The sequence below is a fragment of the Callionymus lyra genome, chromosome 1, assembly GCF_982586985.1.
Source record: "Callionymus lyra chromosome 1, fCalLyr1.hap1.1, whole genome shotgun sequence".
Taxonomy (NCBI): domain Eukaryota; kingdom Metazoa; phylum Chordata; class Actinopteri; order Syngnathiformes; family Callionymidae; genus Callionymus; species Callionymus lyra.
In genome coordinates, this window is record NC_141818.1 from 27199027 (window position 1) to 27221838 (window position 22812).

The following is a 22812-nucleotide window of genomic DNA, read 5'->3' on the forward strand; positions in this document are numbered from 1 at the left end:
ACATTTCCCCTGTACTGTCTTCCCTACATTGGCTTCCTGTAGAATTTAGAATACAATTTAAAATCCTTCTCCTAACCTATAAAGCCTTACATGGTCTAGCACCAACATACATTAAAGATTTAATCCAAACTTACCAACCCTCAAGGACCTTACGATCCTTAAACTCTGATCTATTAGTTATACCACAAATCTCTAAATGTAGATTCGGAGCCAGGGCCTTCAGTTTTCAAGCCCCTCTGCTGTGGAACAAACTACCGGCTTCAGTCCGGAGGGCAGACACCCTCTCCAGGTTTAAAAACAATCTTAAAACCTTACTTTTCGATAAAGCCTATAACTAACTTGACTGTTTATCTTTAGCTGTCATAACTAACAAAACTGTTTATCTTAGCTGCTATAGGCTGAGAATGCTGGAGGAGTTTTAGACACCGAGCTCTGTATATCCTTCTTTTCTCGCCGGGGCCGTTCTGGCTTGGCCGATTCGGTTGTGAGGCGCCCGGTGGGTGGGGCCTGTGGGGCCTTGGGCCTGGTGGTGGTGACCGCTGGTGCCGCGATGGCCCCGTGTGCCGGCGGGGGGGTGGCCTGCTTCCGGGGGGTCTTTGGTGGTGTGTGGGGGTTGGTGCTGGCGGGGGTGGTTGGGGCGGTGGATGGGGGGTTGCGTTGGGGGCGGTGCTGGGGCTGGGGGGTTGCTGGTCCGGCTGACGGGGTTGGCGGGTGAACCGTATAGGGGTGGGGCTGGGGCTGGCCGGGTGTTCTGGATGGCCATCCGGCCCCGATGGCTTCACCTGGTCTGTGGTGGGGGGCTGTGGGGGCCTGTCTTGGGGTGGGTGTCTGCTGCAGCGGTGGCTGTGGTCCTCTACCCGCCCTGTGTGGCATGTGCTGTGGTCGGGGAGTTTGTCACCCTTGGTCCTGGGGGTTCTTGGCCGGGTTGGTCGGTCTTTCGGGGGCTTCCCGGGTGGGGGGGGCCACACTGGGCGGGGCCACGTTGGGGGGACGGCGGAGGCATTGGGCGGACCCATGTTAGCGTAGAGACCATGTACCGCCCATGCAAGTGATGCTGTCCCCCTGGGTGCTGCATGGTGGGTGGGGGCGGGGTCTGGGGGTCAGTACGTGTGATGGGTGGGGCCTCTGCACCTTAGAGACCGTGGACCGCCCATGAAATACTGCTGGCCCCCCAAACTTCCCTCATGACATGGGGGAGGTGGGCTGTGGCTGTTGGGGACGGTCTACAGTTTGAAGATTGGGGGCCGTTCCCGGACGGCTCCAGCCCCATTACCCCCGCCCTGCCCGCACAACCGTGGCCCCCCTGTGACCCGGGGGACTCTCACCGGAGGACCTGAGCCGGTGCCTGGCCATTGTTCCCCCGGACTCATGCGGTGGCACTCGACCGGGCTACTGGCCGTGTCCGCAGGGTATTGGGGGGGGCTCCGCTGCCGCTGCTGTGGTGGATCCCTATCTCCTTGGCTCGGTCCCCTGCTATGGACTTGGTGGCGGCCTGACGGTCTGGGGGTCTTCCGTGGCCCGGCCTGGCCCCGGGGCTCTATCCCCTGACTGGTTTTTCTGGCTGTCCCTCTGCCTCCGTGCCTGCGCCTGGTGCCTCCCCCTCTTTGCTTCCTCGGTCGTCCTCGCCTGTGCTTGCCCTCTCGCGCCCCCGGTGGTGGTCCGCCTTCTCGCTGGTGTTTGGGGTCGGCTCTGGTGGTTATCTTGCCTGCCGGGTCCTGGTCTCCCGCGGGTTCCTGCCGCGGCTTGGGCCCCCGTGTCTGGATCCTGCTGTGCTAGGTATGTGCCCTCTGGCCTGGCTATTTCAAACCCCCCCCCCCTTCCCTCTATATATCTTCATCCGTCACCGGAGTCTGTATACCTGTGTATTGTATACATTTGTCCCAAACCCACACCTTTTTATTTCTCTCCCGGAGCCCCAGGGATCCACCTCCAGAGCTGCTGCTGATCCAGGGATCCACCTCCAGAGCTGCTGCTGATCCAGGATCTTCACCACGTCATCAGATCCCGAGTTCTCTCCAGCACCCACATGGACTCTCCTACACTCTCCTCTTTTCTCTCACTATATCCTCCCTCACTCCTCTCCTTATCCATCTGTCTACCCCCCCATCCTTCCTCCCAGCCGGTCAAAGCGGCAGGCCGTCAACAATGAGTCTGGTTCCGCTCGAGGTTTCTGCCTTCTAAAAGGAAGTTTTTCCTCGACATTGCTCACTGTACAGCTCACTGTACAGTGTTTTGTTTCTTGCTCTTTGTTGAATTGCTGGGATCTATTTTTCCTTAATCAACTGTAGTCTTATTTCAACTGTATAGTGTCTTGAGATAACTTTGTTATGATAAGACACTTTAAATAAAATTGAATTGAATTGAATTGAAAAGAAAGCTCTTGATGAACTGGTTCGTACTTTACATCGTGCTCATGAACTTTGAGAGTAAAGAGCATATTTTACGAAGTGTGGCTGGATAAAGTGAGGAGCTCAGTCATCCAAGAGTGGCTGAAAGTCTTTTTCATATTGGCAGAGGAAAGTTAAGGTGCTTTGGAATCATATACAGATAACTACTTCCCTCTGGAATAAGTACACTGGGAAGTGGCCATTAGGCAGTCCTAGGACTTGCTAGAGAAGTTTTCCTGGGAACGCCTCAGTATTTCCATTCCAATAGATGGATGACCGATGAAAAAACAACAGGTAATCTTTTGAATATTTGATGGTTAGAAAGTGTAAGAGAAGAAGATGGTTCCACTGTCTTAAACAATCTTAATAAGTAGTTCAAGAAGTTTTGTTTGCGTTTCAAGCTTCTCGTACAACTGCACACTTACAACACCTTGTGTAAGTTCTCCCATCACTATATACAAACATGACTTCAAGGACAAGCTGAGTAAAACACCCTCAAATTTAATTTAACTTAATTTAGTGTTTAAGCCAGAATTCTGTGACTGTCCTTGTATTCATTACATCATTTCTCTGCCCGTGACACAAGCTTGTGATACGCCGTATGTCACACCATGTGAATATGAAGACAAATCTGCATTGTGTGTTTGTTTCTCGTTTGGCTCAATGTCTATGAATACAAGTCAAACTCAAATTGTTCCAATTTGTTCAAGCATACATGGAAAAAAGGATGTCTGCAGTGTATTTGCTTCAAATAGGCTGAAATGAACATTTATGGTTCTTGAGCAGCTTAAGGCAGAGGAACAAAAGCTTTTTCTGAAGCAGAAGTCACACAAATGGAAGAGGATCACCTTTAATTTGCAGTACGAACCAGTTTAACGTAGACATTAACTTATAGACCCGACTTTAGGGCTTCAAATAGTCAATTATGAGTTAGTGTTTCAAATGGAAAATAAATAGACGATGGTACAGCATCAATAATAGGTTGGTAATCAAATAACATCCAAGTCTCTCATTATTTATTTTTGATAAACATTTCATGATATTCATGATCATGTTGGCGTAAATACAATGAAATAAAAAAGAACAAGACAGTAGTTGAGTAAAAATCGGTTTAAAGATTTAAAGGTTGAATTAAGTACAATCTTGTTTAAATTTGATGCTGCCAGCGGTGATGACGGTCTTCTTTCTAAGGTACTTCTTTTTCTAAGAACTTTAATCACAAATAAACCAAGTTGAACTGCTACTACTGCTTATATTATTGAAAACACACAATTCAGGGCTAACCGGCTCTGTTGCTTAGTCTTTGTAATGTCAATGGTTAAATATAAAACAAAACTCTACTTTTGTTCGTCAGAAAGATGTTGGACGTGAGAAGGAAGTCAGTGCAGACCTGATGAAAGTTGGCTCATGGATGCAGGAGGCTGGGAACATGTCACTAATTACACGTTGTACAGTCCACACATGTGGTGACAGCCGTGTGTTCAATCATACTCTCCCACCTACTGCTGTGGCAGCTTGACAAGGTAGTCGGATGAAAACAACACCTACTGTAACTGTGAGGCAGAAAGAAAGCGAGGGGAGGAGTGGCGCTCAGCAGGCTGTAATTATGCAACAGCTGGAGCAGAAGAGGACAACCGCCTGCACCTGAAGACCAACACTATAGAAGAGCATTCACAGTCAAGTTACTGAGCGGCAAACAGCTGCTTGTTTGTCAACAGCTGACTTACCGAGAAAACACTGGGTCCTTCTTAGGCCAGTGCCTTTTAAGTGACAATAGCTTTAGCAGTAGTGAGGACTAGTAATATAGACTGAACACTAAAGTTATATTTGCTCTTGTCCCAATCCGAGAAATCTGCTCGGTACGTCAACATGTGACCACGAGCCTCGAATCGCTATCTATTTAGTCAACACTAGTAAAGCATATGAGTGTCAGTAAACAACCTGGGAAAGCAACAATCAATTTATCCATCTGCGTTGAATACAGAATGGAATTTATCTTCAATCAATTTTAGGAAAGATGAAGAGGAAAATAAATCATCCCGTCTGTGTACATTTCCTTCAAATATCAGGATGTTTTGTCTGTTTGCAATTAGTTGAAACGTGACACAAGTATTGGCCATGTGATTATACTGGCAGCTTCAAAGAGGAACCATTGTTTTGCAGGGACAAGCTGATTTATTAACAAACTCACAAATACGGAGCTCATGGCATGTTTTCTTCTAAACTAACTGGTCAACAAAAACCTTTTCTTTCCCTAGTCTACCTTGGCTTTATCCACTAATTTTATGATCTTTCATAAAATGTATGCTTTGACGCTTGAAAGGACATCAGATAAGGGTTTATAAATAAAGTTGTGTTTTTGAATCAACACACATCAATCATGCACCGACAACTGCCTTTATTGAAAACACCTAAAGTGGCGGCCTTCTTGGCATTAAAGGCTATTATTTGTGATTTCCATATTGGAGGAAAAATTAGTTTGAGACATGAAATTACACACATTTCAAGTTTTAAGAATGGCGTTGTTTATGACATTTCTATAGTCCTATTGCTCATTCACATTTGAGCGTACTTCTATACACATAACAATCTATTCTATACAAACAATTTCCTGAAGGAGACCTCCTGAGGGATCAATAAAGTTTTACCTTACCTTATAATGCCTCTTCTGTCTATATGTCATTTCTAGTCCTTAAACCAGTTCCTTTTAGTGAAGTAAAATGACTTCAAAATATCACTTAAAACATTTGAGTAATTCAGGAAAGTTGAAGTTTGACATTAGTTTCCCTTTAGCATAATATTGTGACCAGATGAACTCCAAGTTGCTTCCAAGTATGTGTGTGTATGAGTTTGTGAGTGTGTGTGTGTGTGTGTGTTTGCTCACCTCTTCCATCTGCCAGACAACGGTTGTATCCCACCGGGCTGAAGTACTCAAACACAAACACGGACACTGCTGACACCATCAGCAACATCACAAACATCATGACCCAGACGTCAGCGCTGAAGGGTTCTAGATAGAAGGGGAGAGGAAATGTCTGAGTGTGCAAGTTAATTTTCTCTCAAAAGGTGGTGAAATCAGCGCCAACAACCTATAGGGACAACAAACAAATATTGGACAAAAGGGAAGGTTGTTTACTTATGTTAAAACACTCCTTGACTTTACAATGCAACTAATGTGTTGATTTAAGTGTCTCTTAAATTCATCTTTGACCTCTTCTGTACTCACCAGTATATGTTTGTTTGTACAAAACTCTTTCTTAACTGAAACATTTAAATTAGAAAATTCCACACCCACACCCACTCTGCTGAGGTTGGTCAAATATCCAGGTTTGTCAGTGCACTTCATCAATCCCAGGAATGTGAGTTTACCACATGCACTCAAAAGTTTTGTATTTATGTAATGTATTGGTTTTATAAGCAAATTGATCAAAAATCTCACTTGGGCATTTGATCTTACCTAAAAAAGCCGATGGGGAGACAGTCCCATTGCTTCGGGAGACCATGACACTGATTCCTGTTTCTATGAAGGGAACAGAGAAGTCGATTACCTCCGACCTCTCCTCGTTGATGGTAAGTGAACCAACGGCCATGTGAGCATTCTTTAGAACTACCTGAGGATGGATTGAGAAGACACAAGAGGTAGAGGTCAGAGACCACATTGTGGGTTAAAAGTTGCCAGATAAAACAAAGGATAACTGTGTGGAGATGAAGGAAACAGCTTTGTCAGATCATTCAATCAGATTCTCATGGCACGTAGGTATATTTAGCCTGGAGTTCCTGAGACCTCGGGCCATGAATAAATTGGAGCGGACACACTGTGATGATCAGGGATAGGTATGCCAAAGTGAGCTCATTTCCTGTCTTACAACTCGACTTCTACTTCTTCATACTCTCCTCATGTCAGTAGTCATGTTTGGCCCAGCTCAAGTCATTAGCTGCTCGCTTAGGGCGTTTAAAAGTGTGAGGTCATTTACATGTGCAGGCAAAAGTGCCTCGGCGCTCAGTGATACACTTTTTAGGATTCAACAGTATGTTGAGCAATTGCACAGTCTTCCTTCCTTATCATGCAAATCTTATCTTTATTCATACAGAAACATAAAAGTAAATTTGTCTATGCTGTAATCAATTAAGCTGAACACAACATTGTTTTGTTAAGTGTGCAGGAAGAAGTAGGTCTCTCCCTCCAGCTGCGTTTCCTCCTCCACTCGCTCTTTCTTGCACTCCAGCTCTGATTAAGAGTCTCAGCACAGGTTTACTGGATCTGATCTACGCTCTCCTCGAGGCTGGTTTGAGGAGAACAAGTGTTTCCGAGAGGGACAATATCATTATTATCAATATTACAAACTCTGTTGCAGCGTAAGAATCTGACTCAAGTAAAAAGACTAGATATATTGTTCAACAGATGCACATATATATATATATATACACACGCACAAAGACGTCCTCTCTTTCTCTTGTGAAGTATATAAAACATCTATTTGAAGAAAATTATATTTCAAGATCAAAGTGAAGCAGTGTGATGTCATCAATTATTTAGGAAGCTGCAGGACTAACCTCAATGCCACAGTAGAGCTCATGACATCAACTTGCTCATTAACGTGGCAAAAATGTAGAACATTCATTTTGAAGAAGATACTTGAATCTCAATAAAAAATATATTTCCTCTAATGCCCTAAAATAAACCCTAAGTTGACGGGAGAATAGTTCAACAGTCATCTGACCACACTGGAAATAGTGCAGTTTATTCCATGGTCGCCTTCTAGTTTGCTGTACAGTTTGTTTTCTTCTGTGTCTCTCTGTTTTATAACAAATATCTTTCTCAGAAAAACAGGTTCAATAACTTAATCATTTTAAAGGTAAATCTTTAAATCAACAAACTCACCTCCCCCACCATGCCGTTCCACGTCCCGTTAATTTTCTTGCCGTGTTTTCCGTTGGTGACCAGGTATAGGTCGTAGGAAAACTTGACGTTCTTGGCGATTTTCTTGAGTATGTCGATGCAGAATCCCTTGCAACAGCGCTTGATGTAAATCCCTGAATCACCAGTCTGGTTGCTGAGTTGAAGCAGAAGATGGAATAAGTTGACTTGAGGTGAACAAAAAGAAATCATGTTTTTGACTGAGGCAAACATTTGAGTCATTGAATCTTTTTCTGGCAGCTTTAGGTCACACAAGTAACTAATTATCAAATTATAAAGGTCTTTGAAAGTTTTTCAATATTTTTGGTGCATTTTTTACAAACTCTTCTTTCTCTAAACCAACTCTTTTATTGTCCAACCATTGTGGTGCATGAAGGAGCTTGTTGTTTGTGTAGTCAACATTTAAACAAGGAAGTTGCAATTTAAAATAACTGCATTCAACTGCTGAGTTGAATAAATAAATATATTCTTGTTTAAAATGATGAGCAGGTTTATTCTTAAAGGACATTGAGCGCAGCAAGGAGAAAACAGGTCAATATGACATCATCAACTGGAAATTAGGAATGCAATATGAGGGAATAGAAGCTCAATATCTGGACCACGCCGCAGCACTCACGTAAGTTTGAGCTGTTTCCGACAAGGCACGGTGTTTCTCATGCAGGTACCACTGAGTGGGTCGACGTCTTCCACGATGACAAATGGCGCCTCCTCCAGGGTGACGATGGACAGGTGGTCCTCCTGCTGCTCGGCTGCTGAGTACAACTCAAAGCGCGGCCACACGTGGTAGCGCATCGTCAAAGACCCTCGCTCCCACTTACCGACCTGCACGAGTGGGTGCATGTGTAATTGGCACAGATCAGGAAATACATGAAAACTGGAAGGAAAGTTCAAAACAAACTGATATGTATTTACCCTGTCCCACTGTCTGTCCTTGTCGAGGAGCAGGATGACCAGTTTTGGGAAAATCTGATGTCCTTCTTCACTAAAGGACAAATTCCTGCCCTCAAACGTCACATTCATGATGTACCTGTGCGACAGAAACATCCGATTAAAACCTCTTGGAATCCAGGTTACGGTGCTGTTGATACAGATGAGTATGTCTTTAAATACTGTAAACAAAAAAAAAACATTATGTTTTAGTGAATACAACGATAGTATTTGTTTTTAATTTAGGAGAGGAACATTTGCTTTTTATTTTTCACATATTGAAAGACTTTAAGACACAGATATACTGAAGATAAATGTACCCCTCTTTATTCATGCTATAAAAAATGCCAAAAAGAATAAATGCCTTAAAAATATAAAAAACATTCCAAATTTCAGGTCCCTTAAGACCAAGTGAACACGAAGAAATGTTATTACATTTGAAAAAGTTATCTCTTTTTTTTAATGCTGCAAAAAGTTTAGGTCATGGCTGACCCAGTGAACACGTTACTAAATGTTACTAAAAAATATCCCATAAATGCCAAAAGGTACAGAATAAAAATGTGTGCTAGCAGCAGAGAACCGGGCATATAAGTACAATTTTTTTTTGTGGAGGAGAAATTGTTTGCCGTGTGTAACATGGGAATGATTTTGTACGTATTTTTCAGGGGAAACAAAAATGTATTTATGCACGCATGGCTGCAGAGTAGAATGTAGTGAGCAGAATAATAAACACCACCTTCAGTCGAATATACTGCATGTAAGTATGACTGCAAGTAGAGATAAATAATGTTTGTTCTGTAGCCTCACCTGGTTAAGTTCATGGCCGAATGAAAATATGCTGCAGCAATGAGGTGAACACTGGAGAGCTCAACGACATCTTCGACACATGGACCCACAAATGTCAATTTGGAAAATGCAGTTGCACAAAAACAAAATAATCGATACACAAGATCTATACATGGAGCTGAAGGATCAATGCATGGATGGAGGTGTCATTGTAAGAAGTGGACGAAGCATGGTGGTGACACAAGTGTATATTAGAAACTATTAACTGAGGATGGCTTCATATCAGCATTCATGTCAACCGGTGTAAAGAAGATAAGCTGGATTTATCTTTTTTAAGCTTCTGCCTTCTTCACTCACCCCGTCATATCTGTGGGTTGCTATCACCATGGAGACATTTCGCCTCAGAAACAATTCTCTGGAGAAATTCTTAGCTTTTCTACTGCTAGCAGTGATGGAGTGATGTGTTTTTCAGTGTTTTTGAGACAATTAATTTACTCAATAAACAATAAATAGAATATATCCGGGACCATATCGGAAACTAACTTTTTCTATTCTTATTTTTTAAACTCAGACTCTTGTTAGGGGCGATGAGAACCAATCTTATGAAGTTTTCTAGTCATAGCCAGATACAGTGTTAATTGAATATTTGTAATTGTGTATGGACATCAGTACTTTTGACAAAAACAACTGTGAAAAACACACTTTAAAATCATCTGTTGAGAGTGATGAGTAGGATCATGTTATGTTCTAATATAAGCTAATATAAGATAAGAAAGGTGTTAAAAGTTTAGTTAACTTATTTCATGAGGCGTGAGTAAACCCCTGCCCAGAGTTTCCACTACAAGAAACCTACTCCGGAATTTTTAACCAGGTGGGACTTTCAGATCTGACCGTAAACACATGAGTATTTGATGAATCCAAAAAGTGAGAGAACTCATGGTAATATATAGTTAGCATAAATCTTCACCACAACTGAAGCGGATATCAAAATAGTTTTGGGTGAAGTGGAGCTTAGAAATACTTTTCATTTTAAGTAGACTTGTTAAAAATATATATATATATATATATATATATATATATATATATATATATATTTTAGGTGAAACCTCCATGTTTTACATAAAACTGGAGGTAAATAAACGCACACAAGTAACACTTGAGTCACAGGAGGATTGATCTCACAGTCCAAAATATTGCCTGCTGACGAGAACATTATTGAGGAACCTCTCAGGAAATATACCAGACGATTGTTAACATGTAACCAATTATGAGCCAATATTCTCATGTTTATTATTCATATTTTAATAAACATTCATGATATAGAAAGAATGTTTTATAAATTAAGTCTATTTCATCGATAGTTCACATTCATGAAGAGAATCTGGATTTCATTGTCTGCTAATTTAACTAAATGTGATATATTTCATCTTATTTTGTTATGTCCAAATCACGTTTTCAAAGGCATATTGTTGACATAACAAAGCACAATATAAATGAAACTGTCAATTTCCAATTGTAACACATATCATTTTAATGCATTCTTAAATGCAAACTACAAACACTCTACACGTGCTCAAGAGAAAAATGTGAATGAAAGAAACTTCAGACTGAAAGTATTAAATTCTCATTTAAACTGATCTTGTTTCACTGCAATGCTTTATTTTTTAGAACAAATCCTGGCAGAGGTCTAGTTCTGAATGAAGTAAGAAAAAAGTTTGTTAAAGAGCGTCATAGTTCAACTCATGAGGACCATACAAAAAAGGCAAAGGGACGCATGCAGCTTCTTGTCCAGACTTTGTGCAGGTCTGATCCAAGGTGGTGTGTGTTCAGTCGTTTAGCCTCTGTTGCATAATCTGTGTGAAAGACTGTTGAGATCCAACTTGTGACTGCTGAAGAACTGGGACATATGCGGAGGAGATAGCTTCATCTACAGAGAGCAATCCATCCCAGTGTTGTGTTGTGAAATGTGTTGCTATGGATCCTACAACAGAGCAACTGTCGTAGATAAATTGTGTTGCCATGGTAACAGCGGTCACACAAGAAAGAGATGGTGGAATTTTTATTAAATTTTATACCATGGCTTTTTTTAATTGACCTAAATCGACCTCTTTTCGTTGCAGTAAAGAGTAAAACAAGACTCAGCCGCACATTCTGTCACATGGAGGCGACACAAGACACGCTGTGACATGACAGCAGGACGCGGCTCTGTTGACTATTTCAGTGTTATATTGATTTGGCCTTTTTGTGCAGTTTGATGTCTTTATGTTTGGTTTCTGACTCTCACTGAGCAGCACATCACCACTCGAACTGTTCCCTAAATAATGACATTTTCAGCTCCACAGACACGGATCAATTGATGCAAAGGACACAATCTGTCTGTTCACACTCAGGTTCCAATCTCTCAAACGTACATCTCTCAAATCAAATCTCTCATCATCCCCAATTCTTTTATCTTCAGCGGGGTTGCACATTCTGTCACTGCAATGCAGAGATGGAAAAAATGTACATCCAAGTTGTGCACACGTGCAGTAAGCACACACATACACATATGAGGTTTGGCTGCATGACTCATAATCTGGGATGACTGCAAAAGACCTGCCTCTGAGGAGCTACCAAACACTGGTGAAATGTCGACTTCACATTATAAATCTAGCAGGGTATAAGCAGACGGAATATGGCAAATTATGTTAATGCTTTGATCACGTGACTCAGACACTGTGTTAACCTCTCTAAAACAAATGTAACAAGGTCCTGAAAGCTTTGCTCAGCAGGGATGGGATGTAATTTCATTCAATTATAAGAATCTATTGATGAACAAAGAGATGCAAATAAGTCGGCACATGAAGAACCAAAGACATCATGATGTGTGATAATATCACTTAATATGTAATCATTGTCTGAATAAAGACCCTCAGAACTGTAAATAATAGCTTAATGTTCAACAACATACTGACAGCACAGTGTTCAGTGTTTCTCCTTCTGCACCAGCGTCTAACCCTCTGAAAAATGACAATTCAACTTTACTGTTGATCTTTATGTTTGTGGAATTTAAACATTAAATTTGACACGTTTGATTTAGGATAAGGAAACCTGAGCAGGTTTTTTCCTTTCTTCAAAGATTTTTGGAGAATCAAGTATTGGAGTTGGAGTATTGTATTATGAACCTAAGTTAGTGTGTGCAGCATGGTTTAGAGAGAGACTTTCCATATTTTTCATGAATAAATAAACAACCATTGGTTAACACAGCACATCTTAATGTTGAATTCAGATTATTCAAAACTCGTAGCATCCCCCACTCCCAGATTAGACCTTTAGTCGTCCTCTAACCTGCATCCATGGCCAGACAAAGTCAGGTGTCACAGATTCATCGAAACGCTGCAGGCAAAGCTCAGTGCAATGTTAAAAAAAATTGTGGGTAAAACACAGGATAGTTTTCTTTTGGAACTCTGACATCTATTTGTTATACCACAGAACTCTAAATGTAGATATGGAGCAGGGGCCTTCAGATTTCAACCTTCTCTGCTGTGGAATCAACAACTGGCTTCAGTCCCGAGGGCAGAGACCCTCTCTATGTTTAAGAGTAATCTCAAAACTTAACTTTTTGATAAAGCCTATAGTTACGACTGGCTCTGCCGGAAACAGCACTTTTTCCTTTGCTGCTATAGGCTTAGATTGTTGGAGGAGGAGTTTTAGACACCAAGCTCTCTCTCTGTATGCTTCTTTTCTGCATTAAATTCATCACCTGTTCACTTTTAACTCACACTTTTCTTCTCCATGTCTCCTGGAGCTCCAGGGCTCCACCTTCATCTCTGTAGCTGCTGCTGGAACCTCCTCCACCCTCCCATAGGGTCACTGCAGGAGAGTCTGGTTCTGCTCGAGGTTTCTGGCATCTATGATTCTGTCAAACTATGATTTACTCATTTTTGATTCGCTGGGACCTGTTTTATTTTCTGTCTTACTTGAATACTTGAAAATTGAAGTTGAGTGTATCTTAAACTTTTTTTTTTTAAATGTCAGAGAAGTGGATTAAGGTGAACATACAAAAGAAAAGAACTGGGACGCTGCATCGCTCCACCAAGGAGGTCACGTGTCACATACGATCAAATTAATCAAATAACTTCAATGAATAAGGCACTTTGTTGTGTCAGAACGTATACTGACAGATTACAACTCGCCATTTTGTGATCAGACTTCTTCTGGTTTATGCTAGTTCTGCACCGAGTTGGTAACGTTAGTATCAGCTGTGAAAAGCCATACAAGTGACAAAACTTTCAAAGCTTTCCTAAGAACCAACGCAGGAACAAACATTGTGAATATTTCAGCAAGCGTTGGATTGTTTACCCACTAATAGGGAAGTGAGCTGGGATTAGACCATCGTGGGACAGGTACATTTTACCCTAATACTACTGTGGTCGCAATAACTTGTGGGGTTTTTTACATTATGGGCTTTGGGGGATATTTTTTTTTAGTTTATGACACGTCACAATAATTTGAACAGCTCAACATGGCATCATGATATCACACAAGACTGGACCAAATTCCTATTTAATTGACTTTTCCATAATACAATAAAATGTATTCTCTTCCATACACAATCATTGTTGTGCAGAAATGCAAACACGATAGAGAAAATTGAAGAAGAATTAAAAAGATAGCTATGAGATAACATTAAGTCAGTAATAAGACTGCAACAAGATAATAATAAGGCAGTAATAAAACAGCTTAAAGATAAAAATAAGACAGAAGTAAAATAGCAATATACTAATAATAAAACATTAATAAGATAATAATGAGAAAATTATGAGAAAGATACAATTACAGAGTAATGAAACAGTAACAAGATAAAGTTAAGAAAGATACAGAGCGATGGCGGCCATAATCACAGCCGCATCTTGAAGAAAGTAAGAAGAAGATTACAAGATAGTAATAAGAAGGTTACAAGATAACAATAAGAAAGTAACAAGATAATAATGAGATAGTAATACAAATGAATATTAAGAAAGTAAGAAGATAAAAAAAAAAGAAAAAAATAAGTAAGTAAGAAAGTAATACGATAATAATAATATATGAATAAGAAAGTAACCATATAATCACAAGAGTAATAAGAAAGTAACACAATAATAATAATACGTTTTATAATACAGTAACAACACAATATTAAGACAGTAACAAGATAAGAACAAGACACTTACTAGACAGTAACATTTATCCTGCTTACGATTAAAAGTGGTCACAATGTAAACACTGAGTGTAGATGTAGCACAGATTTGCATCACTAGCACAAATGTGCAGAAGGTATGAATTCTCCATCCCTAAATGGGGATATGGCCAAGGTTTATATTGCGACCTTCAGGACAAGCTTTGAGAATCTGAGAGAGATTTGGAAGGACTTTACCAATAGTTGCAAGACGGACAGCACAAAGTATGGATGAGCTCCCTGAGACTTTACATGTTGGACTATTTGTGTAATAGCTGCAGCGTACATGCAACGATGTTGTTTACCTCATGCTTCCTGTAAGCTGTGTTAGAGGGTTGATGGACACACACTCTTTGTTTCTGACTCTATATTTATTTACAGCAAACAAATAAAAATACATTGCAATTGGATTTTTAGAAATGGTGAAAACATAGTAACATAGTGGACTGGAAGTTGAAATAGGATTCTTCAGAGCAATTTACTTTATCAAAAGAGATCGGAAGATAAATTTCAGGCTTATCACTTTCCGGCTCTGGACTCCCTCCAAGTGTGCAGCAACACAATCCTAGTCTCACTTTTACAATATGAAGAAGCTTCAGTCAGAAGGTTCTCCATCATCTCCGACATTAAGATGTACCTCACGGCCTAACGATTATTTGAAAAAAAAATCTTTGCAAAGTGGATGGTGCAAGTCTATTTTCGGCCATGAGGGATTTTAAGCACTCAGCAGTTATTTGAAATAGTTTCATGAATCCATGTTGTCCTCAAGCATGCAATTATATGTGGAACCTCTGATCAATGTAGAGGCTTAGCCTGGACTATGAAGTCAAACACAGATGAATAATTGAAGAGCGATGCGGCTTTGCTTCTGTAATTTGCCAGAAAGTAAAACAAGGAGGTTCAAACGACAACAAAAAGGAGGAAGTTTTGCTGTTGTAGGTTAAACCAAAGAGGGTGTTAGTCTGCTCTCGTGTTTTGTCTTCTTCCAAATGTAGGGTTTCCTCAGGCAGAATGTTCACTGCTAATGACTGCTTACTGTACACGTGTTCACATTTTAGCCGATGTAATGTAGCACTGGAAGGGTAATGAAAACATTTTCCAGCAGGAAACAGAACTGAACCTCAATAGAAGGTTTGATGCTGTGTGACAGTTTCTACTAATAAGACTCATTGTTAGTCTGCAGGTCTGTAAAGTAAGACGTCAGCTTTGTGAAGTGTTTTTGACGTCTATTTCAATACCCTTGTGAGACAGCTGTGATTCAATCACCGCTGGAAGACAATGACTTCTTCTGTGTTCTATTTATGAAAGAGAAAAGGCTTCTGACATGTTTAAGTTTGGTGTGTAGTTAACGGAGTAATTGTTATAATGCGCAAAATAAAATACAAATGATTTAATTGAGACATGCTAGTGAAAGCTTAAGATCACGTATGGAGAAACACCATCAGAGGAAAATATATACATACAATTCATATACTAATTTATTCACATGCATTATTTGGCTAATCTATAGAGTTTTGGTGGTTAACTGTCTCCTGAAGTACAAGCATGAAGCAAGACGGGGAGGCAGAAGAGATAATGTGCAAAGGAAGACGATTAACTGGGCATTGATAACTTGATCATGACACATTAGACAATGACTCAAAGCAAAAAGCTTTCAGAGAGGTAAAAAAAACAAAAGCAGATGGCCAAACTTCACAATGACTATTCATGTAGTTTTTTTTTTTTAATCTAGCTGTTTTACTCCTGTAGTAAAAGGCGCCACTGAAGAAAAAGGTTTTCTTTTAAAAAATATCTTACATAACAAATACAGCTGAAACTGTACAACAGCTGAAACGTTATTTTCTATTTTGTCATCATTGGTGTCGATATTTTAATGACGTGTCCATCCATTTGTGTACTCACTTCAGTATTTCTTTGGAGTGGCCAATGTTGGCGGTCTTTTTGTCCGGGGTGCCCATGCAGCTGGACTTCAGGAGGGTGTGTGGCCCGCGGTCCAGCAACATGGTGGAGGTAGCAGTGGCGATGACGGCAACTGCATCCCGAACTCTGGCCTCAATGTTGTAATCCCACTCATCGTAGGACACGGAGATCAGCCCTGGAGCGATGACAAGTCACACATGGAGAAATTAAAGATCTGATATGAGGTGCGGCTCTCTGAAAGTGAATCAATCAATCTCAATCAGCTTCTTCACACTAATACTATTGTTTTTCAATGTGAGACATTACTCTGCACCATATCACTGTCTGTCCGTCTGTCTGTCTGTCTAAAAACCATTACCTATCGGGAAAACAGAAGGGACATAGTCAGCATCTCCGGCCACCAGCGACGGCACGATCCAGGTGAAGCCGTAACCTGTCAGGCCCACAGAATGAGCCACCTCGAAGATGGTGGCGGCCTCTTCTTTCGTGCAGTAGAGCAGGATGACTGGACTCTGTAGCTTCTTCAGCTGGTTTTGGATCTTGGAGTCTCCGTCGTCAACAGACATGTCCAGCAAGAGCACTTCCTCCAACTCCCAGCCAACAAAACTGTTCTCTATGGTGCTGCGAAGCTACAAGACACATGCAATAATGAAGGAAAATAAACGCAATTATCCCCATCACACTTGAATCAGAGCAATGATTGATTAGTGAATCATTTATTTGGGAAAAGTATCTCAAGCGTGTGTTCAGTGAGTAGCAAACTCTCTGTGACATTTTTACTGAAACATCAATCTGGCTGTGCTTGTTTTCTGCTTTTTATTTCAGCGTCAGAGAGCAACTGTGACTGGAGGGCATGTGATATCTTGATGTAATTTGAAATGGCGGATCAAAGGTATCATTAAGGGCAAGCTCAAAAACACAAACTCGATGCATAGCAAATAAGTCACCGTTATTATTCATCATTAGAATTTGTTAACAAATAAATGTATCCATCAAATACAATCAAAACGAGTTGAAAATGAAAAGTAATGCTTATAACAGTGATTGGTAAAATTTAATATATATTTGATTGATTAGCAGAGCTGTGATGACCATGTGTGTCGTCTGGAATGGAACATTCTTCATTTACTGTACCTTTGTGACAAAGTCTTCATAGCCTGGATAGTATGTTGTGACGATAGAGAAGATGTTCCAGTCATACTCCTCCATGATATTCAACATCACAGTGGCCTGCTGCTCAATGGATGGACCAAACTGGAAAAACATTGAGTGGTCATCCTAGAATAGAGAGACAGACGCACACGGCAAACAAGGTCATGAGTCACACAGCGAGAGGGAGATGCTGAAGTAACAAGGCTGATCATGGAGCATGTCCAGCAGTTGGCAACAGCCTCAGGAAAAAAACTTGTTTGTGCTTCACAACTTACAAGGGCTCAAAATAAACCCAATTTCCGTGTGTAGCAATGTGAATGTGGAAAAAACATTTCATCGGTTTATAAATCATATTTTCACAAGCATTTTGTTCATAGGTAATTTGTTCATTAGTAATTTGTTCATTAGTAATTTGTTCATTACAAATCATCACAAAGTTAGTTACCAAAGTGTTTTATGTTGTTGTTATTTCTTTAACAAGCCGAAACCCTCAAGCAGAAGCAGACTGTGTGTAAATGGTCTTCTGTTTTGACCAGCTGAGAGGGAGAGGAGAGAAAAGGGTGATGGAGAGAGGAGAGGGAATGCACATTATAACAGCTCTATTACTCATTCCACTTAAGCTAATCACCTACAATCTTTACTAACCAATCCTCCTCGTACTCTACTTTTTCTTCTCCTTCATCTCAAAACCTTCTTGTGAGAGCAAACCTGCTATTAAGTGTTAAGATTTGTCAAGGGGGCAGCACTTATTGTCATCTTATCTTGTTCTCATCACATTCTTCATATCATAACATCCCATTCTCCCTATCATAAGTGCCTGAACAGCCTCTGAATCTGTTCAGGCACTACTGCTAAAGTCCTTCATCCCTCTGCTCAACCCCCTTCATTCTTACACATACAGTAAGTACGTCTATCACAGCAGGTGAAGGACGGAAAATTCAAGAAACAAACTTAGTTGCAGACATTAGTTTCGGTCCAGAGTTCAATCACTTGATAATGTTGCCCATGCTTGTATTGTTTACAGACAGGTTCACACGCATAGATATATATAGCTGGGATGGCACACTGGCAACACGAGTAATATTGTTGAAGTGCATGAACGTGCACAAAGTCATTTTAAGAGTAGACTGTTGCTTTGTGTTGGATTGCATGAAGAGTTTCTCCACCACCTCCTATTTCCGTGAGAGTACCAAATATAGCGCTATGTATGAATATTAACAGATAAATGTTATTAATTTAAATGCAACTTCATATGTGCCCTGCAGGTCGGGTTGGACAGGAATCAATGTGCTTTAATTTATTTTATGTTTTTTGAGGTTGGCCTTATGTTTGCTGTTTCTTCATTACAGAAGCTTCTGACTGTCATGTGAGGGGAACAGTGTCAGCCGGTGTGAATCCAGTGGGATGCTATCAAATTAAGCAACCAGCTACAGTGCCTTGCGAAAGTATTCGGCCCCCTTGAACCTTTCAACATTTCGCCACATTTCAGGCTTCAAACATAAAGATATAAAATTTTAATTTTTTGTCAAGAATCAACAACAAGAGGGACACAATCGTGAAGTGGAACGAAATTTATTGGATCATTTAAACTTTTTTAACAAATAAAAAACTGAAAAGTGGGGCGTGCAATATTATTCGGCCCCCTTGCGCTAATACTTTGTAGCGCCACCTTTTGCTGCAATTACAGCTGCAAGTCGCTTGGGGTATGTCTCTATCAGTTTTGCACATCGAGAGACTGGAATTCTTGCCCATTCTTCCTTGCAAAACAGCTCGAGCTCAGTGAGGTTGGATGGAGAGCGTTTGTGAACAGCAGTCTTCAGCTCTTTCCACAGATTCTCGATTGAATTCAGGTCTGGACTTTGACTTGGCCATTCTAACACCTGGATACGTCTATTTGTGAACCATTCCATTGTAGATTTGGCTTTATGTTTTGGATCATTGTCCTGTTGGAAGATAAATCTCCGTCCCAGTCTCAGGTCTTTTGCAGACTCCAACCGGTTTTCTTCCAGAATGGTCCTGTATTTGGCTCCATCCATCTTCCCATCAATTTTAGCCATCTTCCCTGTCCCTGCTGAAGAAAAGCAGGCCCAAACCATGATGCTGCCACCACCATGTTTGACAGTGGGGATGGTGTGTTCAGGGTGATGAGCTGTGTTGCTTTTACGCCAAACATATCGTTTTGCATTGTGGCCAAAAAGTTCGATTTTGGTTTCATCTGACCAGAGCACCTTCTTCCACATGTTTGGTGTGTCTCCCAGGTGGCAAACTTTAAACGAGACTTTTTATGGATATCTTTGAGAAATGGCTTTCTTCTTGCCACTCTTCCATAAAGGCCAGATTTGTGCAGTGCACGACTGATGTAGTACTATGGACAGACTCTCCCACCTCAGCTGTAGTTATCTGCAGTTCATCCAGAGTGATCATGGGCCTCTTGGCTGCATCTCTGATCAGTCTTCTCCTTGTTTGAGATGAAAGTTTGGAGGGACGGCCGGGTCTTGGTAGATTTGCAGTGGTCTGATACTACTTCCATTTCAATATAATTGCTTGCACAGTGCTCCTTGAGATGTTTAAAGCTTGGGAAATCTTTTTGTATCCAAATCCGGCTTTAAACTTCTCCACAACAGTATCTCGGACCTGCCTGGTGTGTTCCTTTGTCTTCATGGTTCTCTCTGCGCTTTAAACAGAACCCTGAGACTATCAAAGAGCAGGTGCATTTATACGGAGACTTGATTACACACAGGTGCATTCTATTTATCATCATCAGTCATTTAGGACAACATTGGATCATTCAAAGATCCTCACTGAACTTCTGGAGTGAGTTTGCTGCACTGAAAGTAAAGGGGCCGAATAATATTGCACGCCCCACTTTTCAGTTTTTTATTTGTTAAAAAAGTTTAAATTATCCAATAAATCTCGTTCCACTTCACGATTGTGTCCCACTTGTTGTTGATTCATGACAAAAAATTAAAATTGTATATCTTTATGTTTGAAGCCTGAAATGTGGCGAAATGTTGAAAGGTTCAAGGGGGCCGAATACTTTCGCAAGGCACTGTATCTCTGTTCATCATCCTCATCCTCGGACCTACTTTTTCCACTGCTAGAGACACCATCAGCCAGGAGGAGGCTTTTCTGTGTCCCGAGAAAACAGACATGCTAATTGATCTAAAGAACAACTGCTTATTTTCAAAGCATTGAATATTAGATTGTTTTGTTACTTGTTTTCAAGCTTTATGCATTCAAAGACAAAGGGTATCATTAAAGGTATTGAAAATATCAAGTGTCAATATTTTTCTTCCATAAAAAATAGGTAAGGAAGCCCAGACATGCAGTTTTCACGGTGGATTAATGAAGTAAAATAATGTCAACGAAGAGACATACTTTCTCCAGTAGAATCTGGGTCTCTCCCAACTCCTTTCCCAATTGCACATCCCCAGAAAATCTCAACCAAGGAGGAGATCAAGAGAAATGCTGACAAGGATCCTGACTGAAATATTTCTTTCTGTTTGTAAATGTTGTTCCTCATTGCATCACAATATTATGTAGCGCACAAGTGATAGTAACCCAAATAACTAGAGTGTGGACAACAATGTGTTACCAGACCATTGAGCGCAGCCACATTTAAAGACAACTTTTTTTTCAAACGCGTGTCGATACACAGATCGACGGATAGTTGAGAGCCTAGTTGCTCAGCACAACAGAACAATACACAGTGTGTTGATCGCTTCCTGCCTCATGATGAAAACTCAAGGCATTGTAACTTATTCATCGGGCTCAATTGATCACAAATATATATTATAAAGGACATAACTTCCTTGGAAATAGTAAATTGACACATCAGCGATGTGTAAATACACATGGTCAAAGGTTACAAGCACCGTATCTAACACTGGTAGACAGTGTGTTTTTCCACTACTTTCATTTGTGTCTTCCTATAACTGCAGTGCTGCTCATGTTGTCCTGTTGAATGATTCACAAGCTGTAGTTCCAGCTGCTCTCAGAACAATGAAAATTATCATCGAGCAGCGAACAGATGACTGGAAGGAGAGGAAAAGGAAGGTATGGACCAAGTATATGCAATTCACAGGTGAAGCGCCTCAAACCAAATGTGCTTTTATTTCTAACAATGGTTGTTAGGGTGAGGAGTGAAAAAAAAAATAGCTTGAAAGACAAAATATCTTCACATTCTCATTCACACTGCACTGTAATGATCACCACTTCTACCTTCACTATCTCAGTTTCAAACCAACTTGATGTTTTATTGTTTTGATGAAGTGTGTGTGACAAATGTGTGTGCGTCAAAGGAGCATGCATGTGAGTCAAAGGCTGCTAAAAGCCTGAGTAAACACATCATGTCATTTAGTAATTTAGTCTAAGGCCCCTAGCTGACAATAATACACTATCAATGTCCTTTTTTTTCTCACCCTATGAAAAGTGAAAAAAGAAAGTCAAAGAAAAGTGTTCTATAAAATATAGAACATCTTTAAACAATTGCTCATGTCCAGACTTCAATACACATTACAGACGCGCAGTATTTAAGTATTTGGATGTTTTCTTTTTACCTGTCTTTTTGGATGAAGAAAAGTGAGCCCCGGTTGTGGCCATCATCTGGACCCCCTGTAACTCCAAAAAGACACGGATGACTCTAAACTTCTCTCAACCCTTTACGACATGTGGGTGAGTAGAAAATGAATCGATTATCCCTTTAATTAATTAACTAATTAGTGCCCTTATACATGATGCTTTGAGTTGTGTTACTAGATGCATTGTGTTGTTTGTTCATCAGGGTTTAGATGATGTCATGCTTGGGATTTGTGAATGGAAAAAAGGAGCTTCATAAGATTGAACATTGATTCGTAAAAAACTCTTGAAGGAGCTGAATGTCCTTGAGAATGTAGTTATAATACGGTGATGTGACTGTAAAATTGGAATGATACCTTTCCATGGAGGCTTGGATCTCCACGATGATATCATTGCTAACTATTTTATTTTACTACTGATACCCTAACTATGACCACCAGAGAACTCAAACTAGGTCTGTTAAAAAAGAGCATGGAAAAACAACATGAAGACATAATAGTTAAGAAATCAAATAGAGAACAGAGATTGAAAGTCAAACAAATAAATGTTGTTTAATGATCAGTCAGAATATTTCATGACAGGTCAGAGCCATGTCATACTGACCTCAGAGACCTCACACTGAAGATACAAATATTGTCTCAGTGTTTGGTAACTAGAGCTCACCATCACTTAAAATGAAATAAAAACTGTTGTCTCATCCCAGAAAAGGGAATATATCACACAAGATAAGAGAAACAACAGAAGCATCCGAGAATGACGAAAAATAAGTCACATGGGGGGTTATTTATCGAGAGTCTTAACAGTGTTGACAAGAAACAAGGTAAAAATGAATCAAAATACATTGTGAGAGAAATACAATGAAACTTCTTAAGCTGCATGGAAAGACTTTTTGCTTGATACTTGTGAAGTCAGTCTCTGGACTGAATGCCTCTTTGTTTCCTCCATCT

General features: G+C 40.5%; 1 protein-coding gene across 1 annotated transcript in view; it reads right to left on the reverse strand.

The window, feature by feature from the left end:
- Positions 1-22812, reverse strand: part of grin2bb (glutamate receptor, ionotropic, N-methyl D-aspartate 2B, genome duplicate b) — an 80510-nt gene that overhangs the window by 17048 nt on the left and 40650 nt on the right. The window contains exons 4-11 of the mRNA XM_087798798.1: positions 17270-17413; positions 16494-16764; positions 16118-16310; positions 8218-8332; positions 7922-8127; positions 7270-7441; positions 5845-5998; positions 5272-5397 (exon numbers count right to left, since the gene is read on the reverse strand). Coding sequence (XP_087654924.1) covers positions 5272-5397; positions 5845-5998; positions 7270-7441; positions 7922-8127; positions 8218-8332; positions 16118-16310; positions 16494-16764; positions 17270-17413 — 1381 coding nt within the window. The remainder of the gene's footprint in view (positions 1-5271; positions 5398-5844; positions 5999-7269; positions 7442-7921; positions 8128-8217; positions 8333-16117; positions 16311-16493; positions 16765-17269; positions 17414-22812) is intronic.